The sequence below is a fragment of the Erpetoichthys calabaricus genome, chromosome 3 (genome assembly GCF_900747795.2).
Source record: "Erpetoichthys calabaricus chromosome 3, fErpCal1.3, whole genome shotgun sequence".
In the NCBI taxonomy this organism is placed as follows: domain Eukaryota; kingdom Metazoa; phylum Chordata; class Cladistia; order Polypteriformes; family Polypteridae; genus Erpetoichthys; species Erpetoichthys calabaricus.
In genome coordinates this window covers 304,772,028-304,784,151 of record NC_041396.2, presented here as the reverse complement: position 1 = coordinate 304,784,151, position 12,124 = coordinate 304,772,028, and the positions used below count along the sequence as shown (strand labels likewise).

At 43.1% G+C, this 12,124-nt stretch overlaps 1 protein-coding gene across 1 annotated transcript in view; it reads left to right on the top strand.

Annotated features, from left to right (window-relative positions):
• Window positions 1-12,124, top strand: part of mettl1 (methyltransferase 1, tRNA methylguanosine) — a 62,166-nt gene that overhangs the window by 17,563 nt on the left and 32,479 nt on the right. The window contains exons 2-3 of the mRNA XM_028798656.1: window positions 11,441-11,604; window positions 11,701-11,885. Coding sequence (XP_028654489.1) covers window positions 11,441-11,604; window positions 11,701-11,885 — 349 coding nt within the window. The remainder of the gene's footprint in view (window positions 1-11,440; window positions 11,605-11,700; window positions 11,886-12,124) is intronic.

Below are 12,124 nucleotides of genomic sequence, written 5' to 3'. Positions count from 1 at the left end.
GTCATTAAAGAAAAAGGGGGGTCAACAAAATGATGTTGACATCGGGGGGGGGGGGGCGCAGTGATCCTTTATTAATCTCAGTAGGTCTTGCTTTGATTTTTTTAAATTTTTCTGAACTGTAGCTATGATATCTTTCACTTGGATGTTAAGAGGTGGCATTGAGTAAGTAAAGCTGGAAAAAATATTAGTTTGTGTGTTTTCCTTTAAGACTGTAAAGCAAATTAATGGGAATATTTCAAAAGGCGGGGGGGGTTCTTTTCTGTATCCACTGTATATGTATAGAGAGAATGCTGTGTGACTTTCAAGTCAAAAGGAGGTTATCCACACTGGTGAGGCCTCATCTGAAGTACTGTGTGCAGTTTGGTCTTCAGACTACAAAAATAGCTCTGAAAAAAAGTCCAAACAAGAGTGACTAGGCTGATTCGGGTATGAGCTATAAGGAAAGTTAGAAGGAGTTTAAGAGGTGACATGATTGAAGTTTTTAGAGTTACAAAAGGAATTAGTCCAGTTGGTCCCAGCGGTTATTTTAAAAAGAGTGGAACAAGAACACGTGGACACCATTGGAAATTTATTTAAGGGTAAATATCGCACACGCTTAATGTTTTTTCCTCATAGAGCATGGAAGAAATTACCAGGTAGTTTGATAGAGCTTGAGGAACCTTCAGAACTCAATTTGATGTTGTTATGGAGAAATTCAGTGGATGGGATTGGCACACTTTGTTGGGCCTGTTAGCCTGTTCTCGTCAAAATTTTTCTAATGTTCTATGGGGAGCAAACAAAATGAAAAACGTTCATGTAAAAAAAATCTTGGCTTGTCTTGAATAATCCACTTGTCAGGTATCCTGTTGTATGTTCATAATGTGCACAATGAGTGATATTTTTGATAAAATATTGTCTGGTAAATTACCTCCAGAAAATGTCAGCAGTGCATTATTCATTTACATGGTATGTAAGTAGTACTAGGGTGTGATTACACCTTGCCTGAAGACGGGGCCTGAGTTGCCTTGAAAGCTTGCATATTAGACCATTAGAACACTCTCGACGAGAACAGGCCATTCAGCCCAACAAAGCTCGCCAGTCCTATCCACTTATTTCTTCCAAAAAAACATCGTCAAGTTTTGAAAGTCCCTAAAGTCTTACTGTCCACCACACTACTTGGTTGCTTATTCCAAGTGTCCTTTGTGTAAAGGTAAACTTCCTAATGTTTGTGTGAAATTTACCCTTAACAAGTTTCCAACTGTGTCCCTGTGTTCTTGATGACCTCATTTTAAAGTCACCGTCTCGATCCACTGCACTAATTCCCTTCATCATTTTAAACATGTCAGTCAGGTCTCCTCTTTATCTCTGTAAAGGCTCAGCTCTTTTAATCTTTCCTCACAACTCACCCCCTGTAGCCCTCAATCAGCCTCGTTGCTCTTTTCTGGACCTTTTCTTGTGCTGCTGTGTCTTTATGGAGTCAAACTGCACACAGGACTTCAGATGAGGCCTCACCAGTGTGTTATAAAGGTTGAGCAGAACCTCCTGGGACTTGTACTCCACACATCAAGGCGCTATATAACCTAACATTATGTTTGCCTTCTTAATGGCTTCTGAACACTGTCTGGAAGTCGATAGCTTAAGAGTCCACTATGACTCCTAAATCCTTCTCATAAGGTGTACTCTCAATTTTCCAACCGGCCATTGTGTATTCAAACCTCATATTTTTACTTCTGTTGTGTAATACTTTACATTTACTGATATTAAATTTCTTCTGCCACAAATCTGCCCAAGCCTGTCTGCTGTCCAAGTCCTTCTGTGATGATGTAACAGATTCCAAATTATCTGCTAATCCACCTATCTTGGTATCATCCGCAAATGTAACCAGTTTGTTACTTTTATTCCTATCTAAATCTCTCTCTCTCTATATCTATCAATATCTATCTACATCTATATACAGTGGGTACGGAAAGTATTCAGACCCCCTTCAATTTTTCACTCTTTGTCATATTGCAGCCATTTGCTAAAATCATTTAAATTAATTTTTTCCCTCATTAATGTACACACAGCACCCCATATTGACAGACAAAAAAAAGAATTTTTGAAATTGTTGCAGATTTATTAAAAAAGAAAAACTGAAATATCACATGGTCCTAAGTATTCAGACCCTTTGCTCAGTATTTAGTAGAAGCACCCTTTTGAGCTAATACAGCCATGAGTCTTCTTGGGAAAGATGCAACAAGCTTTTCACACCTGGATTTGGGGATCCTCTGCCATTCCTCCTTGCAGATCCTCTCCAGTTCTGTCAGGTTGGATGGTAAACGTTGGTGGACAGCCATTTTTAGGTCTCTCCAGAGATGCTCAATTGGGTTTAAGTCAGGGCTCTGGCTGGGCCATTCAAGAACAGTCACAGAGTTGTTGTGAAGCCACTCCTTCGTTATTTTAGCTGTGTGCTTAGGGTCATTGTCTCTTTGGAAGGTAAACCTTCGGCCCAGTCTGAGGTCCTTAGCACTCTGGAGAAGGTTTTTGTCCAGGATATCCCTGTACTTGGCCGCATTCATCTTTCCCTCGATTGCAACCAGTCGTCCTGTCGCTGCAGCTGAAAAACACCCCCACAGCATGATGCTGCCACCGCCATGCTTCACTGTGGGGACTGTATTGGACAAGTGATGAGCAGTGCCTGGTTGTCTCCACACATACCGCTTAGAATTAAGGCCAACTCCCGCATGGAGTTTGCTAAAAGACACCTGAAGGACTCTGAGATGGTGAGAAATAAGATTCTCTGGTCTGATGAGACCAAGATAGAACTTTTTGGCCTTAATTCTAAGCGGTATGTGTGGAGTACTTGTTTTCTATAATTTGTTTGAACTTTCCAGTTGATTTTGCGACTTCTCTCATCACGCTAAGTACCAGAGTTCGCTTGCGGTACCGATGTGTTTATGTAAATCCAAGAGAGTGGCTGTAGGCCGAGAGCGGGGGTGGTGGGGCCTTCCTCATTCACTCATCGGCCTCTGTTCAAGTTAGTCTGCGTCTCACCACGTGTTGGAGTGCACCTTGCCTCCGCTTAGGTAGCGATACGTGTTTGTTCAACAGACATTATCATCTACAGATTGTTAAGGAGTAACGTTTGACATTTTTTAAGAGGGAGATCAGAACTCCATGTGTGTTAGAGGGTATCTGCTGATTGCCAGAGATATCACAGCCATGTGCTTTTCTCCCCACGTGGGAAAACGCTCTCCGATCAGAGCTGAACATGATCAGATATAGTGCCAACGTCTATTGATTTTTAAAGTTTGTCCTGTTTCATTACTATGTGGGCACAGCCACGGGGTACAGCTATATATATATATATATATATATATATATATATAGTGGAACCTCGGGTTACGACCAAAAAGTTCACCAAACTTTTGTATCTGTTCACGACAACAACATTTATTTCTATAGCACATTTTCATACAAATAATGCAGCTCAAAGTGCTTTACATGATGAAGAAAAGAGAGAGAAAAAAGACAAAGTAAGAATTAAAATAAGACAACACTAATTAACATAGAATACGAGTAAGGTCCGATGGCCGGGTGGACAGAAAAAACAAAAAAACTCCAGACAGCTGGAGAAAAAACAAATCTGCAGGTTTTCCAGGCCATGAGACCTCCCAGCCCCCTCTGGGCATTCTACCTAAGATAAATGAACAGTCCTCTTTGTATTTAGGGTTCTCATGGAAGGACTTGATGATGATGGTTATGTAGACTTCTGGCTTTTAATCCATCAATGTAGGAACATCACGGTGCTTTGATTAGGTGGTGGTGGCGCAGGTTGCCACCACAAAAATCCGGGAAAAGAAGCAGAAGAGAGAGTTGGGGTTAGTACGGATTCTAGAGCCACCATGAATAGTTATGATAATTAATTGAATATACAGAGCATCAGGATTAAACTAAAATGAAGTTATGAGAAAGCCATGTTAAAGTAATGTGTTTTTAGCAGTGTTTTAAAATGCTCCACTGTATTCCAGATTTTAGGTGCATAACAGCAGAAGTCCGCCTCACCACTTCTTTTAAGTTTAGCTCTTGGAATTCTAAGCAGACACTCATTTGAAGATCTAAGGTTACGATTTGGAATATAAGGTGTCAGACATTCTTTCCATGTTTGTGGTACCAGCTTGAGAGGATATGTCCTTTGTGGCTTGGAGTATTTATTCATTTTATAAAAGGTTGGACTATGACCATCTTGAGATAGTCAGTCAGTAAGTCAGTCAGTCATTGTCCAACACGCTATATCCTAACACAGGGTCACGGGGGGTCTGCTGGAGCCAATCCCAGCCAGAACAGGGCGTGTGCAAGGCAGGAACAAATCCCCCCAACACACACACCCACACACCAAGCACACACTAGGGACAGTTTAGCATTGCCAACGCACCTAACCTGTATGTGTTTGGACTGTGGGCGGAAACCCACACAGACATGGGGAGAACATGCAAACTCCACGCAGGTCTCCTTACTGCGAGTCCGCAGCACTACCATTGCGCCACCGTGCCGCCCATCAAGAGATAGCACCTTACTAGTTTAGTGTTAGGTACCCAGTGGCATTCAGGTGACACTTCGTTCATATCTAGAGGCCTGATGTGGGCAGAGCGAACGCCCAGAATTACACCATCAGTCACCCAGCGCTGTTGGTACGAGACCGGATGGAGCCATGGATTTGCACTGTCCATATCAAACTCTGACCCGGCCATCTGCAGGTAACATTGTCCAATCTTCAGTTGTCCGTTGTTGGTTATCACCTGACCAGTGTAGCCTCGTCTTCCTTTTCTTGGCTGACATGAGTTGAACCTGGTGTTTTTCTGCTTCTTCAAGACAGGCGTATATATATATATATATATATATATATATGTGTGTGTGTGTGTGTGTATGTATGTTGTTTTTCAGTGCCGTCCTTCAGTAGAAGGGTTCACCCCAAGTCTTCTGTCGTCTGTACCACTTTGTTGATTCCCATCTCGGTCCAGTCAGAAACGTCATCGGTCCATTTTCTCCTCTGTTGCCTTCTGCTGTGCTTGCCTTTTACTCATCCGTTAAACATGTCTTTCTCCATACAGCTAGCTTTCCTTGTGATGTTCCCCAAGTAGCCAAGTTTTAACTTTTCTTACTTAATGGAGTAGTTGCTACTTAAGAACCCATCTGTTAGTACAATGGTCTTTCCATGACTCTCAGAGCATCCATCTGTAGCTCCACATTTCGAAAGCTTCTATGTTCTTTGTGTCTTCCTGTTTGAGGGTCCATCCTTTGTTTCCATATGTTGCATTTGGCCAGATAAGGGCTTTTACCCAGCCTGACTTTTGAATTGTTAGATCTGTATCTACTTCTCCATATTGTATTCAGTGTTGTCATCGTCGACCAACCCATTGCTAGGCGCCTTTTTATTTCCCGACTACATAAAAAACAAAAATGTAAAGCTGAGCCCAAGAAGTGTAGACCGAAGGCTAGAATGGAAAACTGGCCCTGGACTACATGAGTCCTCTTGTGGTAGACCACTTGGACCCACGGCGGTTTCCCTATTGGACGCAGAGTGGAATGGAGGCTGCAATTTTCCATCTGCTCCACAAGACTCGACAAAGCTGGCAGTACTAGGAGGATTCTGATTTTTGATTTTCTCCAGTGCCTTCAATACCATCCAGCCATCTCTTAAGGAGTCAACTCAGAGACATGCAGGTAGATGAACCTGAGGTGTCAGAGATGATGGACCATCTGCTGGGCGGACTGCAGTTTGTGAGGCTCAAGAACCGTGTGAGCAACATTGGAGTACTACGAGGATCAGGCCTGTCTGCTTTACTCTTCACTTTGTACACCTGTGACTTTAAATACAACATCAGCTCATGACACCTGCAGACATTCTCAGACAATTCTGTACTTATAAGGTACATTGATAAGAGGAATGAGACAAAGATCTATTTATTGTGATCCCCCAGGGTGCGTACAGCCACCCTAACCTGGACACAAACAGACAGGTGACAGATTTTGCCACACAACACCCTTTTATTTACAATTGGGGAGTGTTTCACCCTGCTCCCCACAGCACAGTGCACCAATCACCAGACAGCACAATAGACAGTCTAGTCCTTTCCTTGCCGCCATTCCTTCTGCCTTCACTGCTTCTCAGGCTTTGTGCTCTTCCTCCTGACTCTGGCCATCGAATGGTGGGACTGGCCCTGGGAAGGACTCCAGGTGCCTAACGAGCTTCTTCCAGCACACTTCCCGGTGTGGCCAAATAAGGCCCTGGAAAGGGCCATGTGCACCCTGGCGGTGGCCACGGGTTCTAACTGGATTGAGCTCCCATGCTCGTGGCCCGTGACCCTGCTGGAAACCAGGGGAGCTGCCCTCTGTCAGCCGGGGGAGAAACTGCCCTTCCACACTCTGGGTGTCCCGGCCGGGCAAGAGTTCTGGCCAACCACCACACTATCTCCTTCATATCAACTGTATCTGTTAGACAGATTGGAAAGACACTATCTATTATATAGTGTCCATCACACCTATCCTCTATTTATTTCTTATATAGTACATTTTCTATCTGTCTATATATTATATGTATAGTGCCTTTCATATCTATCTGTTTTATATAATGCATTTCTTATCTAGCTAGCTCTCTGTTATATAGTGCCTTTCATATATGTCTTATCTATTATATAGTGCCTTTCATACATTTCGGTCTATTTATTATATAGTGCCTTTCATATATGTCTATCTATTATATACAGTGCATCCGGAAAGTATTCCCAGCGCATCACTTTTTCCACATTTTGTTATGTTACAGCCTTATTCCAAAATGGATTAAATTCATTTGTTTCCTCAGAATTCTACACACAACACCCCATAATGACAACGTGAAGAAAGTTTACTTGAGGTTTTTGCAAATTTACTAAAAATAACAAAATTGAGAAAGCACATGTACATAAGTATTCACAGCCTTTGCCGTGAAGCTCGAAATTGAGCTCTGATGCATCCTGTTTCCCCTGATCATCCTAGAGATGTTTCTGCAGCTTAATTGGAGTCCACCTGTGGTAAATTCAGTTGACTGGACATGATTTGGAAAGGCACACACCTGTCTATATAAGGTCCCACAGTTGACAGTTCATGTCAGAGCACAAACCAAGCATGAAGTCAAAGGAATTGTCTGTAGACCTCCGAGACAGGATTGTCTTGAGGCACATATCTGGGGAAGGTTACAGAAAAATTTCTGCTGCTTTGGAGATCCCAATGAGCACAGTGGCCTCCATCATCCGTAAGTGGAAGAAGTTCGAAACCACCAGGACTCTTCCTAGAGCTGGCCAACCATCTAAACTGAGCAATCGGGGGAGAAGGGCCTTAGTCAGGGAGGTGACCAAGAACCTGATGGTCACTCTGTCAGAGCTCCAGAGGTCCTCTGTGGAGAGAGGAGAACCTTCCAGAAGGACAACCATCTCTGCAGCAATCCACCAATCAGGCCTGTATGGTAGAGTGGCCAGACGGAAGCCACTCCTTAGTAAAAGGCACATGGCAGCCCGCCTGGAGTTTGACAAAAGGCACCTGAAGGACTCTCAGACCATGAGAAAGAAAATTCTCTGGTCTGATGAGACAAAGATTGAACTCTTTGGTGTGAATGCCAGGCGTCACTTTTGGAGGAAAGCTGGCACCATCCCTACAGTGAAGAATGGTGGTGGCAGCATCATGCTGTGGGGATGTTTTTCAGCGGCAGGAACTGGGAGACTAGTCAGGATAAAGGGAAAGATGACTGCAGCAATGTACAGAGACATCCTGGATGAAAACCTGCTCCAGAGCGCTCTTGACCTCAGACTGGGACGACGGTTCATCTTTCAGCAGGACAACGACCCTAAGCACACAGCCAAGATATCAAAGGAGTGGCTTCAGGACAACTCTGTGAATGTCCTTGAGTGGCCCACCAGAGCATAGACTTGAATCCGATTGAACATCTCTGGAGAGATCTTAAAGTGGCTGTGCACCGACGCTTCCCATCCAACCAGATGGAGCTTGAGAGGTGCTGCAAAGAGGAATGGGCGAAACTGGCCAAGGATAGGTGTGCCAAGCTTGTGGCATCATATTCAACAAGACTTGAGGCTGGAATTGCTGCCAAAGGGGCATCGACAAAGTATTGAGCAAAGGCTGTAAATACTTATGGACATGGGATTTCTCAGTTTTTTTATTTTTAATAAATTTGCAAAAACCTCAAGTAAACTTTTTTCATGTTGTCATTATGAGGTGTTGTGTGTAGAATTCTGAGGAAAAAAATGAAATTAATCCATTTTGGAATAAGGCTGTAACATAACAAAATGTGGAAAAAGTGATGCGCTGTGAATACTTTGTGGATGCACTGTAGTTCCTTTCATATCTGTTTATCTATCCTGGCATATTTAAGCTGGTCAACTGCAGATATCCAAACGGATAGCATAGACCAGTAATAATAAGCCTGATCAGTCCCAAGAAGCTGTTTAAAGAGGTGTTGTATTAGAAGGAGTGACGCTGAGGTCATACACACCCTAATTAACACCTTGTAATCCTGATGGCAACACACAGTGTGTGCACTACAACACCATAAAAGCCCCTCTGACCAAAGATGCTTTTCCATGCACACAGAGTCATTCTGTGACAAAATGCATGCATCATTAGATAGATAGATACTTTATTAATCCCAAGGGAAAATTCACATTCTCCAGCAGCAGCATACTGATACCATTAGATCGTACGGATAGAACTGTGCAAATATATGAGCTCAGAAGTGGCTACATTTAAATTTTTTTTTCAATTGGAAAAGTCAGTTGAGAACATTTACTTCACTTATTTTGCAATGGACCGCCGATCTGTATAAAAATGTAAAATCCTCATTTCAGAGCGCATCATTATTTAACAATGTGCAGCTAAACATTTCCAGAACATTTTAGTCTTTTTAGACGTCATAGGTGGGATTCACATAACCTGTTCCCCATGCAGCACTTCTTCTTTCATGTTCTGTCCATCCATCCATCCATTTTCCAACCTGCTGAATCCGAACACAAGGTCACGGGGGTCTGCTGGAGCCAATCCCAGACAACACAGGGCACAAGGCAGGAACCAATCCCGGGCAGGGTACCAACCCACCACAGCATGTTCTGTCCTATCATTTCTATCTTTACCTTACTTTGTTATCAACAGTCTTGTGCAGTAAATACTTGTGTCACATACAGAAACTCTACTGTGCATTCTTGCCAGCGAGAAACCAATCAGCTCTGTTAGTCTTTGAGTCTCAGTGCCGCTGTGTGTGTAACCAGTAAGCTCCATGTCCAAGCATGCTGGACACAATGAGATCTCCATGGGTCAGTGTTTTATGTGGCTGGGAAACCAAGTGTGCACCTGGGAGCGCCGTGTTTGCAGTGTGCATAGGCCGCATTGCACTGCACTGAGGGTGTTTAAATGTAGATTGAAAATCCGAGGTTTATGGTGATCACGTTAAGAATCTGGGAGTAACAAGGGTGGGATAAAGATAAACTTTGGGATCGAAAACCAGAAAAAACACAAAGATCAAAAAGTCAAGGAGATGTGCAGACTCACAATCAACAACCAAAAGAAGCTAGAAACCCAAAAAGAGCCATTCCTAGCTCAAGGTTTCCACCTAAATTGCTCTAACATTGTGGATTGTTCTTTGATCCTCCAAGGTATACCTGACTGTGTGCAGTGCTGCCATTTTACCCTGAAAGGCCTGATGATGTCACACACCACGTCACAATCAAGTCCTAGGAACCAAAACGGCATGGCAACCTCTTTTACCCTTACATGATGAAGAAAGAGAAAAAAGACAAAATAAATAAGAATTAAGATAATCTGACCTGATGGAAGCATGTAAATCGAAAAGAGCAGCAGACCCAGGGTAGAGCCTTGTGGACCACCATATAAAATATCATGGGTCTTTGAAGTATAATTACCACAACTTACAAAGAATTTCTTTCTCAAACCAATTTAAGACCCTGCCACAGAGGCCCAGCCATTGACAAAGGCAATTTCTAAGAATATTGTGATCAATGGTATCGAATGCGGCACTCAGATATAAGAGGATGAAAACAGATAAACGACCTCTGTCTGCATTTACCCACAAGTCATTTACTACTTTAATGAGTGAAGTTTCTGTACTGTGATTTGTTCTGAAACTTATCAAGAATAGCAGGTTTGTTAAGGTGGTCATTAAGCTGCATAATGACTGCCTTCTCTAGAATTTTACTTAAGAAAGGCAGGTTAAAAATAGGTCTAAAATTTTCAAAAGCAGAGGAGTCAAGATTATTTTTCTTGAGCAGGGGTTTAACTACAGCATTCTTAAGACAGTCTGGGAAGACCCCCGTATTTAATGACGCGTTTACTATGTCAAGAATGCTATCAATTAGTACGCCTGATACTTCTTTGAAAAAACGTGTTGGTATTAGGTCGAGGACGCAGGTGGAGGGTCTCAGTTGAGAAATTATTTTATATAAATCAGGTAAATCTATCCTGGTCAAAGAATTTAATTGTTTGAAATGGAGTACCGGGGTTTAAGTGGTTCAGTATTGGAGAGATGTACTATATTACTTCTAATATCATTATTTTTTTGATTCAAAAATACAGCAAAAACCTCACAAGTTTCACTGAAAAGTTCAAACAACATTGCAAAATTACAAAGACACAAAACTGGTTTTCAAAATCTGAGCAAAAAAAAAGAGGCCACAATGCTAAAATTATAATGGAGTGTGTGTGTGTCTGTACAGATGGGGGCTCCCTTGTTTTGTTTTGTTTTGTTTATAGTGGACCACCAGGGGGCGTACAGCTCCCTAACCCCAACACAGACAGGCAGACACACAAGGTTTGCTAGACAACACGCCTTTTATTTAAGAGGGGAAGCGCTTTTCTGTTGCTCCTCACAACACAGCACAATACAAACACCAAATGTACAAATGAGCACAGTCCCTTCTTCTTCCTCTCTCTTTCTCTCTGTCTCTGTCCCCACTCCTCCTCCTCCTGCATGCTTTGTCTACCTCTTCCCGACTCTGGCTCCTTGTCTGGGGGAGAGGCAGCTCCTTGCATAGTGCACCCGGAAGTGCTCCAGGTGTTCCTTGACATTTCGGGTGTAGTGCCACAAAGGGCTTAGCTCTACCTGCAGCACCCCCTGGTGGCACCCAAGGAGCCTAACAGGGCTGCTCCAAACTACAACTCTCCCACCATGCCCTGTAGGGACCCGTGGTGCTTTAGCAACGAAGGGGGGCTGCCCTCTAGCATCTTGGGGGTGATAATGTCCCAACCTTGCTCTTTTTCCCTTTCCTTCCACCCGGCTGGCATCAGTCACAATATATATTATTGAAGACAATGTGTGCCACTGAACACTCTTCACTGGAGAGCTGAGTTTCTCAATTTTTGGATGCTTCCTCAGGGTAAAAGGCTCATCTTGTATGACCAGTTTGTCACTTCTGTTTTGTTTCAGCCCAATAAAGCCAGAAGAGATGTGTTGGGACCAACACTACCCAGAGTTCTTCAAATCTCAGACTGAGGACAGTTGCCTTGATGAAGAGAACATTCTGGAGCAGCCAGTGCCTGCTGCACAGGTGGAGTTTGCAGACATTGGCTGTGGATATGGAGGCCTGTTAGGTAAACTGGGCCTATGGACTGTTTGAACTAACCAAACCCACTTTTCATTTCTTTTTTTTATTTTTTAACCCTCATCTCCCTCTTTCTCTCTGGCAGTGGAGCTCTCGCCGCTCTTCCCACAGACGCTCATGTTAGGTATGGAGATCCGAGTCAAAGTGTCAGACTACGTCCAGGACCGAATCCGTGCCCTACGAGAGAGCCATCCAGGCTGCTATCAGAACATCGCCTGCATCCGTGGCAACGCAATGAAGTATCTCCCAAATTTCTTCAGAAAAGGCCAGGTAAAGCAAGTAGGGGGCTTGAAAGATAAGACGATCTTTAATGTCACAGCTGTGCACAATACTCAGTACATGTGTATACAAACACATATAACTGTTACTTTATAATTGTGACTATAAAATGAGTTTGACAAGAACACGGCAACACAGTTGCAGACTTGTGAAGGGTAAATTTCACACAAACTTTAGGAAGTTTTTCTTCACACAGAGGACCACAGACACATGGAATATGTGACCACGTA